This window comes from Heterodontus francisci, chromosome 1 (genome assembly GCF_036365525.1).
Source record: "Heterodontus francisci isolate sHetFra1 chromosome 1, sHetFra1.hap1, whole genome shotgun sequence".
Taxonomy (NCBI): Eukaryota; Metazoa; Chordata; class Chondrichthyes; order Heterodontiformes; family Heterodontidae; genus Heterodontus; species Heterodontus francisci.
In genome coordinates this window covers 121,754,182-121,778,919 of record NC_090371.1, presented here as the reverse complement: position 1 = coordinate 121,778,919, position 24,738 = coordinate 121,754,182, and the positions used below count along the sequence as shown (strand labels likewise).

Below are 24,738 nucleotides of genomic sequence, written 5' to 3'. Positions count from 1 at the left end.
ATAGATAAAGAAGATCTTGGGCAGGAGTGAACTGTAATTGGTACAAAACATTCCTAAACCTTATAAGATGGATGAGAGAATTTGGGAAACAGCTCATATTGATTGGGAAATGAACTTGAGGGCAGGCTTTTACCCCATGGTTTAGACAAAGAACTCAACATACTATTGGACATTTTGTATGAAGAAGAACTTTTATAAGACAATAAGGTCCTGTCAATATAACATCAATGCCCACTCCTGGGAAAAAGGTATAAAAGATATTGTAAGAAGGCACTCAATGCTGCAGTCGAGGGCAACTTGGTCAGTTGCCAATTAAAGAGCCACATCAAGTCACTGCCGAACTGACGACTCACTGGTGTTCATACGTATGTGGTTTTTGCTTATAGGCACTTGAGCTTAAAGTAAAAAAGTACATCTGTGCATGCTGATGTGTAATCTGGGATTACTGTGTGACAGTACTATCTGATACTTACTTGTAATCTCTTGCTGATTCTTAAGTAAAAGGAACTTATTTCAGAAATCTTTGGCCTTGAATTGTTTTTTCCATGTGTCCAAACCCTGTAAACTATTTGACTAGAAGAAAGTCTGCACAACAAACTTAAAGTCTACAAGGCAATAGTTATAATATCCTTACTTTGTGTGTGATAGCTGGACCAGTTACTTTTGCCACATCAGAAAACTAAATAATTTCCAGATAGATTGCCCAGCAAGATCACAAAACTTTGATGGTAATGCAAAATCCTGTGAGGTCCACAGAAAAGTAAGAATGCCAGGCATAGAGGCAATCATAATAAAGTTGCAGCTAAGGTTGGCCGGTCACATGCTGGACATTAGACTATCCAATAAGTTATTTGACAGTGAGCTGAAGCTTGGTAAATGCTTTTGTCATGGTCAGCTCAAAAGACATCAGTGTTGCCTAAATATCAATCTAACAAAATGTGGCAAAAGATGATTCATGATGGCACAACAAAGCTTGTGGCAAGCAATATCCAGTTAGCTGAAGAGAACCTAGAGGAAAACAAAGAAAGATGAATCCGCAGGTCAATCTGACATCTGATAACATGGTTGGGGAAAAATTCCTCATGAAAATTGGACTTTCCAGCCCACAAACCCACAAACTGCATGCATTGGAGATGAACCATATGCTGTCATCATCGACAATGATGGACAAACCATTATCACCGTGCATTAGATATGCTATGATTAAGCACAACTACCTCTTAGCAAGTATTTTGCAAAGGTGCCATTGTGTTTAAGGAGTCCAGGCAGCTAATTTTGATACCTCCCGAATGTACGATTACCTCACACCATTGATTGCAATGCAGGCAGCACAAAATATCAGGCGGCCTGCTCATTTCCATGATCTCTGTATCCAGAGAGTGCTAACTGCATTGTTGATTAGCTGGACACATTAGCAAGGGGCCAATATCATGAATGGACAGCACCACTTAAAGCTAGACTCCACCACTTCAAGGTGGCCTGCATCTCTAAAAGGGTAGGTGCACTGTGCCTGGAGTAGGTGCTGGGAGTCATGTTTGGAGACTCTCACCTGGGAAAGAGTGAAGAATGGCACAACATGAGAACAGCGCAGACTCCAAGGTTTCCAGAAGCTGCACTGAAGGTCTTGATGGAGGATGGGGAAAGGAGGAGAGAAGTCCTGTACCCACAAGGGGGAAGGAGGCCCATCAGACACCTGGGACTGGACTTTATCAATCATCTAGGAACAGGCTGGAAGGCGAGGGGGTGCATAATATGGCGAGAGAAGGCAGGGTGAGGTGGCATGTCCATTGTCTTTCTGATGCCATGGAATTTTACTGGGGCAGGGAAGGTAAAGGATGGCCTTCACATCCAGAGGCCAATTGAGGCCCTTAAGTGGCCAATTAAGGACCACCAACGCTGGTATTTTAACCATGGCAGAGGGCTCTCTGCCACGTGGGGTGATCGCCCAGTAAAAGCTGGCAAACTCTCAGTGGTCTCGGTGGGAGGGGTGAATCCCCCAGGAGGCAAGAGCCACCCCTGTTGAAACCACCCCCTCCTCCCGCCCTCACTAACTACCAGCCCTCCCCCACCTGGCAGGGCCTGCCTGAGTGGCCTTGGCAACCCCGACCCAACTACCGAGGCCTCCTCCATGGCTGCTGCTCCAGTCCCCCTGCAGTACCAGCAGTGGCCACCACTCCCAATGGCACTGCTAGGACTACTGAGCTACTGGTTCTCTGGTCAGCAGCTCTTGGGGTGTGATCTTGTTCCTTAAAGGGAACGGCATCCCCAATGGTGAGAAGTTAATCACCTGCCCACCACTGAATTTGGCTCAGGGTCCTACAGGTCGAGGCAGGGTCATTTCCCTCCACCCCCTACCCCCCCTTCCCTGCTCATTGCCAGGACCCCCGCCACTGAATTAAAATCCAGTCCATGGTCAAAAGGCAGATAACTGTGAAGGTCAATGCCTGGAGTCAAACCCCGATACTATGCCACAAGAAGTTCAATGACCTCATGAGTGGTCAAAGTCAGTGAATACATCTTTAAGTGCTATATCCTACCAACTGCACCACTAGCCTCAACTACTACTCAAATCAGCACAACCCCCATCACTCATCTACCAGCCCTCTATCAATCAGACCTTATACCTAACATCCATACACTTCACTATACCCTCACACACTTAGCACTGCTGCAAGCCTCACACTCACAACTCACAGGATGCACACTATTAGCTTTTCAACCATGACAGCCACATCACTCAAACACATTGCACCACATTCACTGACACAGATACCTCTCTCTTACAGGACAAGGTCACGCACAACCGTAAGCAACAGAAGCTAACCAGAGGGGGACAGGCATGCCTGCATATATTCGATATTTTGGAAAGATGGACAAAAAGGAAAAGGAGGTGGGGTAGCACTGTTAATAAAGGATGAGATCAGTACATTAGCGACAGAGGATTTTAGATTGGAAGTTCAAGATGTAGAATCAGTTTGAATGGAGCTAAGAAACAACAATGGGTAGCAAACATTGCTAGGCCACCAAACAGTAGTGGTAATGTACGGCACGATATTAATCAGGAAATTAGAGGTGCATGTAATAAGGTAATATGGTAATCATGGGGGAATTAAATCTACATATAGACTGGGTAAAACTAATTAACACTAATGCTGTGGAGGACAAATTCCTGGAATGTATACAAGATGGTTTTCTAGAACAGTATGTGGAGGAACGAACTAGAAAATGGACTATTTTAGATCCAGTATTGTGCAATGAGAAAGAGCTAATTAATAATCTTGTTGTAAAGAGTGACCATAATATGATAGAATTTTACATTAAGTTTGAAAGTGATGTAGTTTAATCGGAAACTAGGGTCTTAAATCTAAACAAAGGAAACTACAAAGGTATGAGGGGCAGGTTGTCTATATAGATTGGGAAATTACATTAAAAGATATGACGGTAGACAGCTAATGGTTTGCATTTAAAGAATTAATACATGGTTAACAACAAATTTACATTCCTTTGAGGCACAAAAACCCAACAAGAAAAGTGATCAAACCGTGGCTAACAAGAGACATTAAAGATTGTATTAGATCAAAGAAAGAGGCTTATAAAGTTGCCAAAAAAGTAGTAGGCCTGAGGATTGGGAACATTTTAGAATTCAGCAAAGGAGGACCAAGAAACTAATAAAGAACAGAAAAGATAGAATATGATTAAGCAACCAGTGTGAAACATAAAAACAGACTGTAAAAGCTTCTACAGGTATGTAAAAAGGAAAAGATTAGTAAAGTCAAATGTGGGCCCATTACAGGCACAGACAGGAGAATTTATAATGGAGAATAAGGAAATGGCAGAGAAACTAAACAAATATTTTGTGTCTGTCTTCACGGAGGAAGATACAAAAAACCTCCTAGAAATATGAGAGAACTGAGGACCCAGTGAGAATGGGGAACAGAAAGAAATTAGAATTCGTAAAAAAGTGGTGCTGGAGAAATTAATGGGACTGAAAGTTGGTAAATGGCATGGACCTGATGATCTATATCCCAGAGTGTTGAAAGAGGTGGCTGTAGAGATAGTAAATACGTTGGTGGTAATCTTCCAAAATTCTATAGATTCTGGAATGGTTCCTGCAGATTGGAAGGTAGCAAATGTAACCCTACTAATTAACAAAGGAGGGAGAGAGAAATTGGGGAACTACAGGCCTGCTAGCCTGCCATCAGTAGTAGGGAAAATGCCAGAATCTTTTTTTTATTCATTCATGGGATGTGGGCGTCTCTGGCTAGGCCAGCATTTATTACCAATCGCTAATTGCCCTTGAAAAGGTGGTGATGAGCTGCCTTCTTGAACCACTGCAGTCCATGTGAGGTAGGTACACCACAGGGCTGCTAGGAAGGGAGTTCCAGGATTTTGACCCTGTGACAGTGATATAGTTCCAAGTCAGGATGGTGTGTGACTTGGAGGGGAACCTGCAGGTGGTGGTGTTGCCATGCATCTGCTGCCCTTGTCCTAGTTGGTAGAGGTCGTGGGTTTGGAAGATGCTGTCGAAGGAGCCTTGGTGCATTGCTGCAGTGCATCTTGTAAATGGTACACACTGCTGCCACTGTACGTTGGTGGTGGAGGGAGTGAATGTTTGTGAATAGGGTGCCAATCAAGCAGGCTACTTTTTCCTGGATGGTGTCGAGCTTCTTGACTGTTGTTAGAGCTGCACCCATCCAGGCAAGTGGAGAGTATTCCATCACACTCCTGACTTCTGCGTTGTAGATGGTGGACAGACTTTGGGGAGTCAGGAGGTGAGTTACTCGCCGCAGCATTCCTAGCCTTGGACCTTCTCTTGTAGCCATGGTATTTATATGGCTACTCCAGTTCAGTTTTCTGGTCAATTGTACCCCCTAGGATGTTGACAGTGGGGGATTCAGAATGTCAAGGGGAGATGGTTAGATTCTCTCTTGTTGGAGATGGTCATTGCCTGGCACTTGTGTTTATTCTATTATTGCAGTCTATTATAAAGGATGTGATAACTGGGCACATGGAAAATAATGGTAGGATTGGGCAGAGTCAACATGGATTTATGAAAGGAAAATCATGTTTGACAAACGTGCTGGAGTTTTTTGAGGATGTATCTAGTAGAATAGATAAGGGGGAACCAATGGATGTGGTGTATTTGGACTTTCAGAAGGCTTTTAATAAGGTCCCACACAAGAAGTTAGTAAAGAAAATTAGAGCGCACGGGATTGGAGGTAATATACTGCCATGAATTGAGAATTGGTTAACGGACAGGAAATGGAGAGTAGGAATAAACGGGTCATTCTCTGGTTGGCAGACTGTGACTGGTGGGGTACCGCAATGATTAGTGCTTGGGCCCAGCTATTCACAATATATATCAATGATTTGGATTTATAATGTAATATTTCCAAACACAAAACTAGGTGGGAATGTGAGTTGTGAGGAGGATGAAAAGAAGCTTCAATGAGATTTAGATAGGCTGAGTGAATAGGCAAAAGCATGGCAGATGGAATATAACGTGGAAAAATGTGAAGTCATCCGCTTTGGTAGGAAAAGCGGTGGGAAGGAGCGCGACTGAGTGAGAGCGGCACAGTTTAAAAGAGCAGCGGCGGCAGGAAGGAGCGAGACTGAGCGAGATCAGCACAGTTTAAAAGAGCAGCGGCGGCTGGAAGGAGCGAGACTGAGTGGGACTGGCACAGGGAGTGGAGAGCAGTCGGACCTGTGTGAGAGCAGTCCAGGTGTGCTGGAGTTTTGAAAAAAAAGTCAACAGTAACATCACAGGAAAGCTGCAAGGTGATTGATTGGTAACATCTGTTAGGGAATAACTCTAATTAGCTCAGTAAGTAACTTAAGTAAAGAGAAAGGTCTACAGTTCTTTTTTAATATAGTAGATAGTGTTTTTTTTTAGGGAATCAAGGTTCCTAGTGCAAATCTAATTTTTGGGTAATTTAAGAGACTAAAAACAGAGTGAAAAAACAAAGAGTGACATCACTGGAAAACCGTAAGTTCATTGGTTGGTAAGTAACTGCTGATTTGAATTACCTATTCTAAATTGATTTCGGATTAAAGGTGAATAGGAGAAATATTTTACAGATTAAAAACTAAAGACCAGTCAGAAATTCAAAAAACAAATTAAAATCTTATTTAAAAAAACAGAGATGCAGGGCCAGGCGATGTGTTGTACCTGCATGATGTGGGAGCTGGTGGACCCCATTGTGGTTCCTAGTGACCACATCTGTAGCAAATGTTGGCTGCTCGAGGAACTCCGGCTCAGAGTTGATGAGTTGCAGTCTGAGCTTTGGACACTGTGACACATCAGGGAGGGGGAGAGTTACCTGGTCACTGTGTTTCAGGAGACTGTCACACCCCTTTGATTAACTACCTTGAATTCGGCCAGTGGTCAGGGAGAGGAGGGTGTGACCATGAGTGAGGCAGGTAGAGGGATCCAGGAGGTAGTGCTGCACGAGCCTCAGCTATTGTCCTTGTCCAACAGTTTCAAGATTCTTGCTCCCTGTGTGGACGAGAGCAGGGACTGTAGGGAGGATGAGCAAACTGACCATAACACCATGGGGGTTAAGTGGGGGGAGAAAAGAGAAATATAGTCGTAATCAGCAATAGTATAGTTAGGGGCATAAACACTGTTCTCTGTGGCCAGGATCGAGAGTCCCGAAGGCGATGTTGCCTACTCGGTGCCAAGCTTCAGGATATCTCATCTGGGCTGCAGAAGAACTTGGAGTGGGAGGGGAAAGATTCAGTTGTCGTGGTCCACGTAGTTACCAACGATATAGGTAGAAAGAGGATAGAGGTTCTGATGAGGGAATATGAGCAGGTAGGGGCTAAATTAAAAAGCAGATCCAAAAAAGGTAATAATCTCCAGATTTCTAGCTGAGCCACGAGCTAATTGGCACAGGGTTAATAAGGTTAAAGAGGTACAAGCGTGGCTTAAAGATTGGTGGGGGAGAAATGGGTTTGAATTCGTGGGATATTGGCACCAGTACTGGGGAAGGAGGGAGCTGTTCCGAAGGGACGGGCTCCACCTGAATCATGCTGGGACCAGAGTCCTGGCGAATTGCATAACTAGGGCTGTGGATAGGGCTTTAAACTAAATAGTGTGGGGGGGGGGGAGGGTTCAGTTGCATGGAAAATTAGGAAGTCAAAGCTAAAAGAGAAGGTAAGAGTGCAGGTTAGTGATGAGGCTGATTGTTATCAGAATATAAACAGTAGGGACAGAACGTGTGAACATCATATTGCACGAAGGAATCGTACAAGAGTAGGGAAATTTGATAATAAAACAAACTTAAAGGCTTTGTATCTGAATGCACAAAGCATTTGGAATAAAATTAATGAGTTAACAGCGCAAATAGAGACGAATAGGTATGATTTAGTGGCGATTACTGAGACGTGGTTGCAGGGAAAGCAGGTTTGGGAATTGAATATCCAAGGGTACTCCATATTTGGGAAGGATAGGCAGGAAGGAAAAGGTGTAGTGAGAAATGATATAGGCACTGGAGATCATGATGTAGAATCAGTCTGGGTAGAAATAAGAAATAGCAAGGGAAAGAGGACCCTGGTGGAAGTAATCTATAGGTCCCCATACAGTAGTTCCGCAGTGGGGCACAGTATAAACCAGGAAATACTGGGGCTTGTAAGAAAGGTACGGCAATAATCATGGGTGATTTTAATATGCACATAGACTGGATTAATCATATTGGCAAGGGGAGCCTCGAGGGAGAGTTCATTGAAAGTATTAGAGATTTTTTTTGGAGTAATATGTTGTGGAACCAACCAGGCAGCAGACTATTCTAAATTTAGTATTGTGTAATGAGGTGGGATTAATTAATGATCTCATAGTTAAGGATCCTCTGGGGAAGAGTGATCAAAGCATGTTAGAATTTCAAATTGAGTTTGAGGGCGAGAAACTGGATTCCCACACTAGCATGCTGGAGTTAAACAGGTAATTACATAGGCATGAGGACTGATTTGGCCCTCGTGGACTGGGCAGGAAGACTAAAAGGTAGGACAGTTGATGAGCAGTTACAGATGTTTAAGGAGATATTCAAATCCTCCCAACTAAAATATATTACAGAGAGGAAGAAAGATTGTAAGAGGGGGGTAAAAATATCCATGGCTAAGCAAGGAAGTCAAGGGCAACATAAAGACAAAATCTAAGGCATATTGCAAAGGCCAGTGGCAGGCTGGAAGATTGGGAAACTTTTAAAGATCAACAAAGGGTAACTAAAAAAGTTATTAAAAGAGCAAAGGTAAATTATGAAAGAAAACTAGCACAAAATATAAAAACAGATAGCAAAAACTTCGAGAAGTATATAAAAGGGAAGAGAGTAGCGAAAGTAAATGTTGGACCCTTGGAGGATAAGACTGGGGAGTTAATGGTGGGGCACACAGAAATGGCGGAGACACTAAATCAGTATTTTGCCTCAGTTTTCACGGTGGAGGACACTAGTACCATCCCAATAGTAACAAGTAATGCAGAGGTTATAGGAAGGGAGGAACTTAGAACAATCATCATCACTAGGGAAAAATACTGAGCAAACTATTGGGATTGAAGGCAGACAAGTCCCCAAGGCCTGATGGCCTGCATCCTAGGGTATTAAAGGAAGTGGCAGCGGAGATAGAGATATTGGTTATAATATTCCAAAATTCCCTGGATGCGGGAAAGGTTCTACTGGTTTGGAAAAGTGCTAATATAACGTCCTTATTCAAAAAAGGAGGGAGGCAGAAAGTAGGAAACTATAGACCAATTAGTTTAACATCTGTCGTTGGGAAATTGTGAGAATCCATTATTAAGGAAGTAATAACAGGACATTTAGAAAGTCAAAATGCCATCCATCAGAGTCAGCATGATTTTATGAAGGGTAACTCGTGTTTGGCTAATTTGCTAGAGTTCTTCAAAGATGTAACAAGTAGATAATGGGGACCCTGTAGATGTAGTATATCTGGACTTCCAGAAGGCATTTGATAATGTGCCGCACAAAAGGTTAATACACAAGGTAAGATCGCATGGGTTAGAGGCAATTTATTAGCTTGGATAGAGGATTGGCTAACCAACAGAAAGCAGAGAGCCGGGATAAATGGGTCCTTTTCTGGTTGGCAAGATGTAACTAGTGGGGTGCCACAGGCTTCAGTCCTCGGGCCCAACTATTTACAATCTATATTAATGATTTGGATGCAGGGATAGAAGGTACTAGAGCCAAATTTGCAGATGGCACTAAAATAGGTGGGATAGTAAGTTGCAATAAAGAAATAAGAAATTTACAAATGGATATGGATAGGTTAGGTGAATTTGCCAAAATTTGGCAGATGAAGTTTAATGTGCATAAGTGTAAGGTTATCCATTTTGGTCGGAAGAATAGAAAGGCAAATTATTATCCAAATGGAGAGAAACTTCAGAGTGCTTCGGTGCAGAGGGATCTGGGTGTCCTCGTGCATGAATCGCAGAAAACTAGTCTGCAGTTGCAACAGGTAATAAGGAAGGCAAATGGAATTTTGGCATTTATTGCTAAAGGAACAGAGTATAAAAGTAGGGACGTGTTGCTGCAACTGTACAAGGCATTAGTGAGACCGCACCTGGAGTATTGCGTGCAGTTTTGGTCCCCTTACTTGAGGAGTGATGTAGTTGCATTGGAGGTAATTCAAAGGAGGTTCACTAGATTGATTCCAGAGATGAGGGGTTTGTCTTATGAAGAGAGATTGAGCAGTTTAGGCCTTTACTCTCTTGAGTTTAGAAGAATGAGAGGAGATCTAATTGAAGTATATAAGATGATTAAGGGGATTGACAAAGTAAATGTAGAGAGGATGTTTCCTCTGGTGGGGCAATCTAGAACAAGAAGTCTGAGTTTGAGGATAAGGGGTAGCAGATTTAAAACAGAGATGAGGAGAAATTACTTCTCTCAAAGGGTTGTGAGTCTAGAACCGGGGACACAGTCTCAAGATAACGGGTAGGCCATTTAGAACTGAGATCAGGAGGAATTTCTTCATTCAGAGGGTGGTGAATCTTTGGAATTCTCATTCCCAGAGGGCTGTGGAGGCTCAGTCATTAAGTGTGTTCAAGACAGACATCGATAGATTTCTGGATATTAAAGATATCAAGTGATTTGGGGATAGTGCGTGAAAAAGGTGTCAAGGTTGAAGATCAGCCATAATCTAGCTGCATGGCGGAATAAGCTTGCGAGGCCGAATGGCCTTCTCCTGCTCCTATTCCCTATGTTCCTAACCAACCCCAGCCCCGCCACTGAAGAGATGGTGCTGGCCATTATTGGAATGGCCATTGCTGAGGCCGTGGCCAGCTGTAGGGCTGAAACCATCAAAAATGATGGTATCCTCATACCCTAGTTCTCTTTTCACTTCCCACTTGCCCCTCATTCCACACTCTTTGCTGACGTGGTGTAAGCATGCACCTCTTACTTTCCCCTTCTTTCCACACCATAATCTCACCCTTGGGCCTTTTTCCTTTCAGATGCCCAAGAGGTGCAACCTGAACAGGCAGTGGAAGAACAACAAGAGAGTGATGATGAGGACACAGCTCCATCACTTGACTTCACACTCACAGTCATCTGCTCAGATACTGAAATTACGCGTATCTTAGAGGAGAGATTAAAGATGGGATCTGCACGTGGTGAGATACCAAGCACGCGTGGAGTGCAGCCAGCCAGGGGGAAAGAATAGAGCAGGTGCCAACTTGCTAGAGGATGAGGTTGCAGACTGTTTCCGCTGCAAAGGACTCATATAAGGACTTTGATGGGGCAACCTACAGCAGAATGCTTATAGCTATGCACAGTGAAATACTTGGTGCATTTGGAAACCTGACAGAAAGTTTGCAGTCACTATCCAAGAGTATGGAGGAGTCCAGCATCAACTTGGCACAGGGCTTTGTGCAGAGCTTGGAGCCCATTCTTATCAGCATGGACGTGGTGGCCAACTCTGTTTGCACAGTTGTGGACCCAATCATCATACAACACTTTCCATTGTAGCACAGCGGCCAACTGATATCTGAGTACTGCAGTGGAAGCTCAGACTGCTGCCATCATGGCTATAGACTGTAGTGTGCCAAGGGGCTTGCAGGGTACCATAACAGTCCAGCAATCTGTCCTCCAACAGATTACTCAGATTGCTGAGGCATTGTCATGAGGGAGTGGCAGTGGCTCCAAGGAGCATGAACCCTTTGGCCTTTCTCAGGAAGAGAGCATTCTGCCACTCTCCCAGTGCTCTCGCTCTTGCCTGTCAGCCAGCCAGCCCAGACTGCTGCGGCCCATGCCACGATGATGCAGTACAAAGCTAGGCTTTCTCAGCCTAGTGCTGCTCGAGGTCATCCTGCAAGGCCATCTACAGTCTCCTGTCAGCAGCCTTTCACCAGTCATGCTGCAGCCATTGGGGGAGCACTTAGTAGAACTGCGAGGACAAGCAAAAGCTTGCAGAAGACAGGCACTAAGGGAATGCACATGGGTCATCACTGATGTTTGTAGTCAGTACAGCATGATTTAATTTATAAATTCAGTTTAGAATGTTTATTTTGTGGTGGCTTTTATCTATAAACTTTGGCCAAGCAGGTGCCATGATGGTCAGTGACAGAGGGAAGGGACTGTTGGCGAATGGGAAATTGGTATTGCAGTTACTGGTATCACACTTAGATGAGTTCTTCATGGACAGCTTGAGCAGAAAGGGGCTGTTTTGTTTGCCTACTATGTTTCTCTTCTTTCTCCTCCTTTTCTTCCTCTTCCCCAATATGCTCCTGTTTCTCTGTTGCTTCCCGTATACCTGGTGGCAAGGGCTATCTGTCATGATGGTGAGGTTCTGCAGCATACATCAGACCACCAGAAATCTTGACACCCATTCTGACGAGTTCTGCAGGGCTCCTTCAGAGCAATCCAGGCAGTGAAAGCATTGTTTCAGCATGCCAGTGGTCTACTCTATCGCATTTTGTGTGGCAGCATGGCTTTTATCGTATGCATGATGCACACATAGGTTGTGCATCAGAGTCCTCAACTGTGGCATCAGCGGACAACCCTTGCCTCCCAGTAGTCATCCTTTGGTTTGCCGTGGTGTCTCGCATGCAGATGGCATAGCTGACTGCCACAGAATGAGGCATCATGACTGCTGCCAGGGTACTGTGCATGGTTTGCTGCCGATGGTCACAACCAGTTGGACATTGAGGAAGAGGAATCCCTTTCAGCTGCAGTACATCTCAGAGTTGACACTCCCACAAAGTGGAGTATGTGCAGTCAATGGCACCCCACACCATGAGGAAGCCTGCAATCCTCACAGGTGTATGCTAACTCCACCTGCATGTCTCTGGCAAGGGAGAATGAAATATAGTTAGCTCTCTTTAAACAGAGAGCCTCAGTGACCTTCCTTATGCAACAGTGGATAGCAAACTGTGAGATGTTGTAAGCATCTCCATCTCCACCTTGAAAGGAGCCCGATGCATAAAAGTTCATTGCCATGGTCACCTTCACAGTAGTCCTTGCCGTGCTCTGAGGTTGCAGTTGTAGCTGCAGCAGGTGGCAGATTTCAGTGAGGACATCCTCACTGAAATCTGCCACATAATTTTCCTCGCTGAGTTCCAGTAGTAGAACTGCTCCCTGAACTCAAACAGATATACCGCTTTGGATACTGTTGGGGAGATGGCCTCCCAGGGGAAAGCAGCAACAGCCAGGTTCATGGCACCACGAATGGCTCTGCTGCACAGAAGGGGAGGAAGAAAAGTGGCAGGGCTATAGTGAGAGGGGATTCAGTCGTAAGGGGAACAGACAGGCGTTTCTGTGGCCGCAAATGAGACTCCAAGATGGTATGTTGCCTCCCTGGTGCTAGGCTTAAGGATGTCTCGGAGCGGCTGCAGGACATTCTGAAGGGGGAGGGTGAACAGCCAGTGGTCGTGGTAGATGTCGGTACCAATGACGTAGGTAGAAAAAGGGATTAGGTCCTGCAAGATGAATTTAAGGAGTTAGGAGCTAAATTAAAAAGCAGGACCTCAAAGGTAGTAATCTCAGGATTACTTCCTGTGCCACATGTCAGTGAGTATAGGAACAGGAGAATAGACCAGATGAATGCGTGGCTGGATAAATGGTGCAGGAGGGAGGGATTTGGATTCCTGGGACATCGGGACCAGTTCTGGGGAAGGTGGGACTTGTACAAGTGGGACGAGTTACACCCAGGCAGGACCGGAACCGATGTCCTCGCGGGGGTGTTTGTTAGTGCTGTTGGGGAGGATTTAAACTAGAATGGCAGGGGGATGGGAACCTGAGCAGGGAGACTGAGGAGGAGGAAACAAGGATAGAAACGAAAGACAAGAAACAAAAAGGCAAAAGTGGAAGGCATAGAAATCAAGGGCAAGAAACAAACAGGGTCAAAGTGCGAAATAATGCTAAGATGACTAAGAATGTGAAAAAGGCAAGCCTAAAGGCATTGTGTGTCAATGCGCAGAGTATTCACAATAAGGTAGGCAAATTAACCGCGCAAATAGATGTAAATGGATACGTTATAGTTGTGATTACAGAGACATGGCTGCAGGGTGACCAAGGATGGGAACTGAACATCCAGGGGTATTCAATATTTAGGAAGGACAGGCAAAAAAGGAAAGGAAGTGGAGTAGCATTGTTAGGAAAAGAGGAAAACAATACAATAGTGAGGAAGGATATTAGCTCAGAGAATCCTAATGTGGAATCTGTATGGATGGAGCTAAGAAACACCAAAGGGCAGAAAACATTAGTGGGGTTGTATATAGACCCCCAAACAGCAGTGGTGACGTAGAGGATGGCATTAAACAAGAAATTAGAGATGCATGCAATAAGGGTGCAACTGTAATTATGGGTGACTTTGATCTATATATAGATTGGGCAAACCAAATTAGCAATAATACTGTAGAGGAGGAATTCCTGGAGTGTGTACATGATGGTATTTTGGACCAATACATTGAGGAACCAACTAGAAAACAGGCCATCCTAGACTGGGTATTGTATAATGAGAAAGGATTAGTTAACAATCTTGTTGTGCGGGGTTCCTTGGGGAAGAGTGACCATAACATGATAGAATTCTTCATTAAGATGGAGAGTGAGAGAGTTGATTCCGAGACTAAGGTCCTGAATCTAAATAAGGGAAACTATGAAGGTACGAGGCGTGAGTTGGCTATGATAGATTGGGGAACGTTACTTAAAGGGTTGACAGTGGATAGGCAATGGCTAGCATTTAAAGAGTGTATGGATGAATTACAACAATTGTTCATTCCTGTCTGGCACAAAAATAAAATAGGAAGGGTGGCTCACAAAAGAAATTCGGGATAGTATTAGATCCAAGCGGGAGAAATATAAAATGGCCACAACAAGCAGAAAACCTGAGGATTGGGAGCAGTTTAGAATTCAGCAAAGGAGGACGAAGAGATTGATTAAGAAGGGGAAAATAGAGTATGAGAGTAAGCTTGCAGAGAACATATAAGCTGACTGTAAAATCTTCTATAGATATGTGAAGAGAAAAAGATTAATGAAGACAGTCAGAGACAAGGGAATTTATAATGGGCAACAAAGAAATGGCAGACCAATAAAATACATACTTTGGTTCTGTCTTCACAAAGGAGGACACAAATTACCTCCCAGAAATGTTGGGGAACATAGGGCCTAGTGAGAAGGAGGGACTGTATGAAATCAGTATTAGTAGGAAAATGGTGTTAGGGAAATTGATGGGATTGAAGGCCGATGAATCCCCAGGGCCCGATAATCTACATTCCAGAGTACTTAAGGAAGTCGCCCTTTAAATAGTAGATGCATTGCTGGTCATTTTTCAAAATTCTATAGACTCTGGAACAGTTCCAACGGATTGGAGGGTAGCTAATGTAAACCCACTACTTAAAAAAGGAGGCAGAGAGAAAACGGAATTATAGACTGGTTAGCCTGACACCAGTAGTGGGGAAAATGCTAGAGTCCATTGTAAAAGATGTAATAGCAGAGCACTTGGAAAACAATGACAGGATCGGACAAAGTCAACATGGATTTATGAAAGGGAAATCATGCTTGAAAAATCTACTGGAATTTTTTGTGGATGTAACTAGTAGAATAGATAAGGGAGAACCAGTGGATGTGGTGTATGTGGACTTTCAGAAATCTTTCGATAAGGTACCACATAAGAGATTAGCGTGCAAAATTAAAGCACATGGGATTGGGGGTAAGGTACTAAAATGGATAGAGAACTGGCTGGCAGACAGGAAACAAAGAGTAAGAATAAACGGGTCTTTTTCCGAGTGGCAGGCAGTGACTAGTGGCGTACCGCAGGGATCGGTGCTAGAACCCCAGCTATTCACAATATATATTAATGATATAGATGAGGGAATTAAATGTAATATATCCAAGTTTGCAGATGACACAAAGCTGGGTGGGAGTGTGAGCTATGAGGAGGATGCAGAGAAGCTCCAGTGTGATTTGGACAGGTTGAGTGAGTGGGAAAATACATGTCAGATGCAGTATAATGTGGATAAATGTGAGGTTATCCACTTTGGTGGCAAAAACAGAAAGGCAGATTATTTCAGATTATTATCTGAACAGCGATAGATTGGGAAAGGGGGAGGTGCAGCGAGACCTTGTGCACCAGTCGCTGAAAGTAAGCATGCAGGTGCAGCAGACAGTTAAGAAGGCAAATGGGATGTTGGCCTTCATATAGAGAGGGTTCAAATACAGGAGCAAGGACGTCTTGCTGCAATTGTACAAGGCCTTGGTGAGACCACATCTGGAGTATTGTGTGCAGTTTTGGTCTCCTTATCTGAGGAAGGATGTTCTTACTATGGAGGGAGTTCAGCGAAGGTTCACCAGACTGATTCCTGGGATGGCAGGACTGACGTATGAAGAGAGATTGGCTCGATTAGGCTTGTATTCACTAGAGTTCAGAAGAATGAGAGGGGATCTCATAGAAACCTACAAAATTCTAACAGGACTGGACAGACTAGATGCAGGAAGGATGTTCCCGATGGCGGGGGAGTCCAGGACCAGGGGGTCACAATCTAAGGATAAGGGGTAAGCCATTTAGGACTGAGATGAGGAGGGATTTCTTCACCCAGGGAGTGGCGAACCTGTGGAATTCTCTATCACAGAAAGCAGTTGAGGCCAAATCATTAAATATATTCAAGAAAGAGTTAGATATAGTTCTTAGGGCTAAAGGAATCAAGGGATACGGGCAGAAAGCGAGAACAGGGTACTGAGTTTGGACGATCAGCCATGATCGTATTGAATGGTGGCACAGGCTCGAAGGGCTGAATGGCCTATTCCTACTCCTATTTTCTATGTAACTCCCTTGGTGAATATGGGTTCCTGCTGAGTCTCCTTGTGTGCCTTTTCCTTCTCACTTTTTCAGCAGCTTGTCCTGCTGCTTCTCTCCTCTGCTGATTCTCCAAGTCATGCTGCATTCCAAGGGGATTCCTACCAGTGCACCCATGTCTGGGAGCAACTGGTTTGTGCAGAAGCCTTGAAGTCAACAAAAAGTCTCACAGCACTGCCACACCAAACCCTGTAGACTTTTGCAACTTGAAAGAACTATGGAAAGCACCAAACACTTGTAGAATCATAGCAATAGCCAAAGGAAATCAGCCAGCAACTAATGTGTAAGTAGTTGATTATCCCTTTAAATAGCACCGGTAGTGGGGGATGCCGGGGGAGGGTCCTTCCTACTGCTGAATATGTCCAAGGTAAATAGAGGTCATTGCCTTGAGTGCCAATGTAGCAGCACTGACATCGAATCAGCATTTCACGCTAATTGACATCATGATCATCCTGCTCTGCACACTTCTGGTGGACATGCACTGCTCATGCCCTCATGCCTGCACCAATATGATGTCTGGTACGATTCATCTCATAAACTTGTGGACGTACAACAGACAGTGATGGAAGAAGTTGTCGACAGTGCTATCAAGTGGCACTTGCTCAGAAATAACATGCTTACTAATGCTCAGTTTGGGTTCCGCCAGGGCCACTCAGCTCCTGACCTCATTACAGCCTTGGTCCAAACATGGACAAAAGAGCTGCACTCCAGAGGTGAGGTGAGAGCGACTGCCCTTGACATCAAGGCGGCATTTGAGTATGGCATCAAGGAAACCTAGCAAAACTGGAATCAATGGGAATTGTGGGGAAAACTCTCCACTGGTTGGAGTCATGCCTAGCACAAAAGAAGATAGTTGTGGTTGTTGGAGTCAATCATCTCAGTCCCAAGGCATCACTGCAGGTGTTCCTCACGGTAGTGTCCTGGGCCCAACCATCTTCAGCTGCTTCATCAATGACCTCCCTGCATCATAAGTTCAGAAGTGGGGATGTTTGCTGATGATTACACAATGTTCAGCACCATTTGCGACTCCTCAGATACTGAAGCAGAATGTCCATATGCAGCAAGACCTGGATAAGTGACAAGTAACATTTGCGCCCCACACGTGCAAGGCAATGACCATCTCCAAAAAAAGTGAATCTAACCATCTCCCCCTGACATTCAATGGCATTTATATCACTGAATCCTCCACTATCAACATCCTGGGGGTCACCATTGACCAGAAACTGAACTGGACCAGCCCCATAAGTGCTGTGGCTACAAAAGCAGGTCAGAGGCAGGGTATTCTGTGGTGGGAAACTCACCACCTGTCTCTCCAATGCCTGTCCACCATCTACAAGGCACAAGTCAGGAATGTAATGGAATACTGTCCACGTACCTGGATGGGTGCAGCTCCAACGACACTCAAGAAGCTCGACACCATCCAGGACAAAGCAGCCTGCTTGATTGGCACCCCATCTACTACCTTCAACATTCACTCCCTCCACCACCGTTGCACAGTGGTAGCAGTATCTACAAAATGCACTGCAGCAACTCACCAAGGCTCCTTTGACAACACCTTTGAAACCTGAGACGTCTACTATCTAGAAGGACAAGTGCAGTAGCTGCATGGGAATACTACCACCTGCAAGTTCTCCTCCAAGCCACACACCATCCTGACTTGGAACTATATCACCATTCCTACACTGTCGCCGGGTCAAAATCCTGGAACTCCCTTCCTGACAGCACTGTGGGTGTACCTACACCCCAAGCACTGCAGCGGTTCAAGAGGCAGCTCACCACCACCTTCTCAAGGGCAATTAGGGATGGGCAATAAATGCAGGCCTAGCCAGCGATGCCCACCCTCCCCCCCCCCCGAACTAATTAAAAACCCCACCATTTTGGAGTTCTAAGGGCACTCGTAACACCCAAAAAATGGGCATTTACAATCCTAATTTCTCACCCTTGTCTCTTTAATGCTACAACACCTAATTGCTGCAAATATGGGAATCATGGGGGCATTCAAAGATTGGCAGATGCTTGTAAGTTCCTGGCTCCAAGTCAGAAGAAGCAAATGTAATATGACTGGCTTTCTCTTCTTTTTATATTTCTGATATTTGCAGTATGCAAAAATGTGCTTAAATCAAGAGATAGTCATAAATATTAAGGTAGATCAATTGATGGAAGGGTTATTGCTTAGTTTCTACTACTTGCTTTTACTCAGCATTACAAAAGATTAATCAAAAATTAAGACATTTCAATATCTCAGCCTCTGTTTCCTTTCATTACCTTATAATTTACGTGTTAACTATGGAATTATTGTAATATATCTTAACCAAAATAATAAATAAAAATTTCAGGGTTTGTATCAATATAATTATTTTCTGTTGTTTTAATTGTACGTATTCCCACATTCAATATTCAATATGTGATGAAGTAATTAAAAGCTGGCATCTTCTGAGGCTTCAAAATGCTGAGTTAATGTTCTGTTCTCTGAAATTACAGTTGGACATGCTAGGAAACAATATCAAATCCCCTGTCACCTAACAAACAAAGCTCTAATTATGTGGTGAACATTACTTCTACAATAAATAAAGAAATAACAAACCTTATGCCTCTGTGGTATGATTTGATGTTCACTAATTTGGAAGTTAATGTCTGGAGTAGAACCAGAGATAGGTTTTAACACAAGTTTTCCAGACAATTTAAAAATATTTTTCATGTCACTTACCATAAAATCAGAATTGCCTGAGTCATGGGACTTAGAATAATGAAATAAGAACTGTACAAAAAACGGAGAAGTATTTTACTATAAAATACATCAATTACTTAAGACTCCTCATATATTCTCACTGTATTTCATAATCTGCAAGATACAATACTTACCCTTTTGGTTTGGACCTTGTCTTCTGAATCCTGTAAACAGATTGCCCAGTATTAATGATGGGTCTCTATTTACATTTAAATATACAGCATAGAGAGCAAAAGAATACAAATTGATCCATAGGGGGGAAATTGGCTACGATCTAAAAACGGATTTGGGGATAAAATTACGGGATTAACCCATGCCCGATGCAGGCAGCAGGCAAACTTTGTGGTGCCTGCTCATTTCCAGCTTTGCAGTGTCCAGCTGGCACTAAACATGCAGCTTAGCAGCTGAGTAGGGGACATAAAATCGTGACTGGCTAGCATGAGTTCAAGCTGGTCAGGGCTACTTAAAACAAACCTGCATCTCTTAAAAGGGAGGTGCATTTTGGCTGGAGCAGATGCTGGAATTCGACATGCAAGTAGCTAGTGTCAGCTGTGGCTCTGTTGGTAGCACTTTAACCTCTGAGCCTCATGCTTCCAGGCTCAAGCCTGAGCACAAAAATTAAGACTGACGCTCAAGTGCCATACTGAGGAGGTGCTGCCTTTCAGAAGAGATGTTAACCTGAGGCTTCATCTGCCTGCTCAGGTGCATGTAAAAGATTCCAAGATGCTATTTCGAGGAAGAGTGGGGAGTTATCCCTGGTGTCCTGGCCAATATTTATCCCTCAATCAATGTCAAAAAAACAGATTACCTGGTCATTATCACATTGCTATTTGTGGGAGTTTGTTGTGTGCAAATTGGCTGCCACATTTCTTACTTTACAACAGTGACAACACTTCAAAAGTACTTCATTGGCTGTAAAGTTCTTTGAGATGTCTGGTGATCATGAAAAGCACTATATAAATGCAAGTCTGTCTTTCTTTGACCTAAGAATGGTATAACATGATCTAGAGCAGGGTCCAAGATTCTCTGATGCAGCACTGGAGGTCTTGGTGCAGGAGGTCAACAGGTGGAGAGAGGTCCTCTATCCACAGGGGGCCAGGAGGCCCTCCAGACAAACTCTGAGAAGGCAATGGAAGTAGGTAGCTCAAGCTTAAACTCTCAAAACAGGTTTGAGTTTTCACAGTGTGTCACTGTATACTTTCAGAGAGCAGGCATTCCCTCTTTCTCTCTGTCCATTTGGAATCGCTGGGTGTCTTCTCTTATAGCTTGCCTTTACGCCGCACCCCGATGGGTCCTTCTTCCAGCCTATCTTGAGGGCAAAACCATTGATTCCTCCCCTTACAGCCTATTTGCCTTCAGAAAGTCTGTTAAATTTATCTGGACTTACAAGTCAATAGCTTATTGTTCTGCTTCAAAAATGCAGAGACCATAAGTCTGAGTTCATAAAACCGATCGGGGCTTTCCATTTTCCCTAGGTGCTAATACCTGCCTGGTGCATTTGCGTGTTCTGAATTACTGACTCCATGTTTTATGGCCCAAAAGTCTGGGAGGGCTAAACCCATTGTTGTTCAGATGTTAGTGCTGTAGTGTCTGTTTTTCAGAAGACAGTCTCTGATCTGTATTCTCTGTTGTCCGAGTAACCTTTCGCAGAGTGGACTCCATCTTGACCTTTTAAAAACCACAATCTTTAAGACATAATCATGTGACAAGGTCCAGTGTTCAGAACACTTTGACACACGTCCCTCTCTCTTGCAGGATGAGGTGACATACAACTGAAGACAACAGTGGATAACCAGCAGGGGCAGGCACGGTTGCATGTCCTCACCCCCAAGGGGATGACAGTGCTCATCCTCATTGCAGCGACCATGACTGACGCCATGGTCAGCGAAAAGGCTTAAAGGGTTGAAGATGACAGTATGCTCCTATCTAATCCTCCTTCACACATTCCATTTCTCCCTCATCCCATTCTCTCTTCTGATTCTCAAGCTGCAGATGGTGTAAGCATGCACCTCTTGCTTTTCCCTCTCACCCTCACGGCAGCCCTACCCTTGTGCCTTTCGCAGATACCCAAGAGCTGCAACCTGGCCAGGCAGTGGTGCAAGAGTGTGATGTGGAAGAGGAAGAAGAGACTGATGATGATTAAACACTGTCACTCAATCTCACACTTGCAGCCAGAAGCTCAAATACTGGCACTGATAACTGGCTTGGACTGATAAGTGGCAAGTAACATTCACGCCACATAAGTGCCAGGCAATGACCATCTCCAACAAGAGAGAATCTAACCATCTCCCCTTGACATACAATGGCATTACCATTGCTGAATTCCCCCACCATCAACATCCCAGGGTTGCCATTGTCCAGAAACTGAACTGGACCAGCCATATAAATACTGTGGCTACAAGAGCAGGTCAGAGGCTGGGAATTCTGTGGCGAGTAACCCACCCCCTGATTTCCCAAAGCCTGTCCACCATCTACAAGACACAAGTCAGGAGTGTTATGGAATACTCTCCACTGGCCTGGATGAGTGCAGCTCCAGGACAAAGCAGCCTGCTTGATTAGCACCCCATCCATCACCTTAAACATTGACTCCCTCCACCACCGATGCACAGTGGCAGCAGTGTTTACCATCTACAAGATGCACTTCCCTGCCAAGCCACACACCATCCTGACATGGAAATATCTCTGTTCCTTCACTCCCTCCCTTACAGCACTGTTGGTGTATCTGCACCAGGTAGACTGTAGCAGTTCAAGAAGGCAGCTCACCACCACCTTCTCAAGGGCAATTAGGGATGAGCAACAAATGCTGGCTTTACCAGCAACACCCACATCCCATGAAATGAATAAAAATGAAATGTGTGTACTTTAGAGGGCAGCATAGAGGCGGCTTTTGCATGTGGCGAGTCACCGGGCACGACTGGGCTGCAGACAGGGTGGGGAAAGGGCAATGGAGATGCCAGCTCGCTGGAGGGCAAGTTCGGACATGTGCTCTGCTGCAGAGGAGTCCAAAAAGGACTTCAATGGGTCGGCATACAGGAAAAAATATGCGGTATGCACATAGAAATGCTTGGTGCATAGCAAGCCTGCCAGAAAGTCTGCTGTCACTGACAAGGAGAATGGAGAACTCTGGCACCAACTTGGCAAAGGGCTTTGTGCAGAGCTTGAAGCCCATCCTTTCCAGCGTGGAAGTGGTGGCCAACTCTATGAGGACACTTGCAGACCCTACCATGATGAAGCATCTGATGGCTGCTATCTTGTCTTCCATTGCAGCACAGAATATTTATGTATTTATACTTTTGGACACTTTTGTCCCATCAACTCAGCAAGAATTATACCCCGACCTCAAGGCACTATGCTAATCAACTGTACCATCCAATCAGAAAGAATCAATATTTTATTGGTCATCTCTAAAAATGTGTAGAACCACAGAATCAAAGAACTGGGATGAGATCTTTGGCATAATGTGCTGAGTTTGTGCTGTCAGTGGGCCATCTCATCTGCCAACTGCACGCATAGGGAAGGTGTAGCAGCACTTGAGCCAATTTTCCATCCATTAATGAAAGGGACATAAGGTGCAGCAAGCCTGCCATTCTCCTGATGTGTGAGGCCCGTGAGTGGCACACCCCACCAAGGTTCTCCCTAAGCTGGACAGGTGCCCCGACCACGCAGCAATTGGGAATGTGCTGCGCAGGGAACAAACAGACCGTGCAGAAGCAACATTCCCTTTAAGATCCATGCATGTGTAGCCACACAGCAATCTTAAAGGGACCATGCAATGCAACAACACGCACAGCAAATAGAAGTTAGAAGGAACATTGGTCCCCACCCGTAACAAAAACACAGAAAACTGGCCCTTTTACCTCTGTAATTCAATCTAATAGTGAATAATTGTGAGAAACCTATTTTGTTCATTCCAAAAATGATCAGAAAAAATATTTTATCTGTTTGTCTTTAAATGGCATCAACAAACTAAAGCCCTAAGCTCAGCCTCTAAGTTGCAGAATTCAATCTGCTTTTGGTTTCATTTTGAGATTGGTCAACTCTGAGTTCAATTCTTCTTAAGTAAGGGCATTTCTGGAGTGAGGTGAAAGGCAGCTCGCATCATATACTGTAGATTGTTAGAGATTCCCCTACACTGCATTATACATTGACAAGTCAGTGGACTAGAAATGAATGTTTGTGATATTAGGATGCAAAGTCTTAATTCATTCATTAGGCAGTCTGCTGCTTTCTTAAATCATTTAATGTCTCTTAAAATCGTAGCGGAATGTCATGTTTTGTGGTCTTTTACTCAAATATTTAATATAGGTGATTACAGTGGGTTACAGAACATGCCTAATCCTCCTGAAATTCAGAAAATATTAAAACAACAGGACGCTTCACCAATATTTTTAGTAACAAAACTAAACAAGTTTTCCAGGGATCGCATAAAAGACAAAGCAGGAATTCCGAATTATGGTCAAGACCCAGTGTATCCATGCCATTCCTCCAGACTCCTGCCAGAGTAATCGTGGGAGCTTGGCAGAACGGCAAGAAAATTTGGCCCGAGCGTAGTTAACAGTCATCTGCAGCTCTATGGTTGCACAGCAAAATGAGTCAGTAAACAAATGTGTGGTGTAGAAGTTAGAAAATCTTTTACAATGACTGTTGCAAGGGGCATATGGAGAACTTGATGGAAGTGATCAGCAATGAGAGTGTAACACATATGTCTTTCTTCCTAAACCGATTGTTCTCCTGTCGGTGGCACCAGTGCACCTTCATCCACCTGGTCTTATATTTCTTGGAGCTATTTCTCTGCAAAGTGATCCATCTCTCCATTGCGAAATTGGAGCCAACTGCTATAATTCTGGAAACTCTGTATAGTTCAAATATCTGAAGCATTAAGAAAGAACTTGCATTTATGCAAAGTACATTGCACATCCTCTGGACATCCCAGGCATTTAAATATTTTTGCTGTGCTGTCACTGTTGTAGTGTAGGCAAATATGGCAGTTAAGTATACAACAAGGGAATGAGTTAAGTGACGAAATAATCTGTTTTAGTAAATGTTGAGTGAGGGATAAACATTGTCCAGGACACAGAGAGAACTTCCCTGCTCTTCTTCAAATAGTAACATAGGATCTCTTGCAACCACCTGAGCGGACAGATGGAGCCCAGTTTTAACATCTTCGTCTGAAAGATCTAAATAGATCAATAGAAATAAATCTATCTCTAGCAGTGCAACACTCCTTCAGTGTTATCAGATTATCAGCACAAATTTTCTTGGAGATTCTCCAAATCATACTGTCATGCAGGCCCCCACCTGGCAAGAATGAGACACATTAATTTTGCCACATGGACATTAAATTTCAACTTGTTACTGGGAAGAAGAGAAGGCCTGTTACAAGGGGTTGCCAGGCCCCAGGTGGGAAAGACATTTTTTGCATATTAACAGACAGTATTTGTGGACAAAGGACCATTCCCTGACCCACACAATACTCAAAGCCAGAAGTGGTTATACCAGTCACGTGGCTACCCTACTGGCCAAGTTGGGAGTTTTAAATTGTAGAGACAGGGTTTGAACTGGCAGAAAGCTGTTTGCTCCTGGATTGAAAAGACCTCCGGTAGATTGCCTCCAGGGGCTAATTTTCCACCCTCACTCTTCCAACCCCATGTTAATGAGGCTCAGCCCTCAAAATGGATCAGACTGACCATCAGCACTATAGGGAGACCAATGGA

At 44.1% G+C, this 24,738-nt stretch overlaps 1 protein-coding gene across 1 annotated transcript in view; it reads right to left on the bottom strand.

Moving 5' to 3' along the window:
• The window catches only part of nmu (neuromedin U), a 47,363-nt gene that overhangs the window by 5,757 nt on the left and 16,868 nt on the right, over positions 1–24,738 (bottom strand). Inside the window, exons 5-6 of the mRNA XM_068028637.1 lie at positions 19,159–19,188; positions 19,004–19,054 (exon numbers count right to left, since the gene is read on the bottom strand). Coding sequence (XP_067884738.1) covers positions 19,004–19,054; positions 19,159–19,188 — 81 coding nt within the window. The remainder of the gene's footprint in view (positions 1–19,003; positions 19,055–19,158; positions 19,189–24,738) is intronic.